Raw genomic sequence first — 1000 nt, 5'->3', positions numbered from 1 at the left:
AAATAAGTATAAATATAGACCACATCGTGAACTATTTCAGATGTTTGTGCGAGGCTTACCAGATTCTCTTACACCTGGTCGGATAGAGTTGACACCACTAGGGAGTTTGGGACGCTATGTAAAGCTGTGTAACTGCTGCAAAATGTTTTCACCAAGCGCCTACCTGTTAGAGTGCAAGCACGTTATATGTACTGGATGTGCAATTGCCGATCCTAATGCAGAGAAGGATAAAGAATCAAAAAAATCGACCCAAGTCTTCTGTATTAGGTGCAAGCAGCGAATTAGCGCCGATTTCTTTGAGGTCGATCCGGATGTCCTGAACGAAATGCTTTTTTCATGCCCCTGTGGCTTAAATGGCCCGCTTCGGGATATCAAGAAGCACTTATGGAACACCGCCAAGGACCACCCCGTGACCAACGTGAATGCTCAATTTGGTAAAGCATACGATTTGCTGTCAAATGAAGTGGCCAAGCTAAAAATTGACTTGTCTCGAGTAATGGGTGTCCCAACTAAAAAATATTTTTGGATTGACATAAAACAGTTGATTCAGGACCATGCATCGTCCACGAAAGGTATCGCCAGCAGTGAGCCCATACCATGGGAAGTAAGTGGCTACACTTGCGAATTCTTTTGCCAGATAAAAGCTGCAGGATCTGATCGCTATATCGGGGTATTCTTCAGAACATCTCGAGTCCGCACGTCTCGAGCACCCTGGCCTATGAAGAAGCTATGTATTTTTAACCTCTATGATATAACCGGAAAACCGATAAAGACAGGTATGATTGATACGTTCAAGACTGGTCAACGGATTGATGCCGATTTAATGGCTCCGTCTACGAAAAAAATTTCCGGACGAGGTTTGGTAAAATTTTTCAAGGTTCTCACCTTACTTGACAAAATGGACGAGATATTAGTTGCGGGACGAGCGTGCTTTTCCGCAGAGCTCAAAGAGTTATAAGAGGATTTCAGTATTCAAGTCAGTAATACGCCTCTGACAGAT

At 43.5% G+C, this 1000-nt stretch overlaps 1 protein-coding gene across 1 annotated transcript in view; it reads left to right on the top strand.

Annotated features, from left to right (window-relative positions):
* The window catches only part of LOC111259268 (uncharacterized), a 2215-nt gene extending 1229 nt beyond the window's left edge, over positions 1-986 (top strand). Inside the window, exon 2 of the mRNA XM_022831162.2 lies at positions 41-986. Coding sequence (XP_022686897.1) covers positions 41-958 — 918 coding nt within the window. The 3' untranslated portion in view covers positions 959-986. The remainder of the gene's footprint in view (positions 1-40) is intronic.
* The last annotated feature ends 14 nt before the right edge of the window (positions 987-1000 follow it).

The sequence above is a fragment of the Varroa jacobsoni genome, unplaced genomic scaffold (genome assembly GCF_002532875.2).
Source record: "Varroa jacobsoni isolate VJ856 unplaced genomic scaffold, vjacob_1.0 scaffold_313, whole genome shotgun sequence".
NCBI classification, from domain to species: domain Eukaryota; kingdom Metazoa; phylum Arthropoda; class Arachnida; order Mesostigmata; family Varroidae; genus Varroa; species Varroa jacobsoni.
The sequence above is the reverse complement of the archived record's forward strand: the minus strand, read 5'-3'. Positions and strand labels throughout refer to the sequence as shown.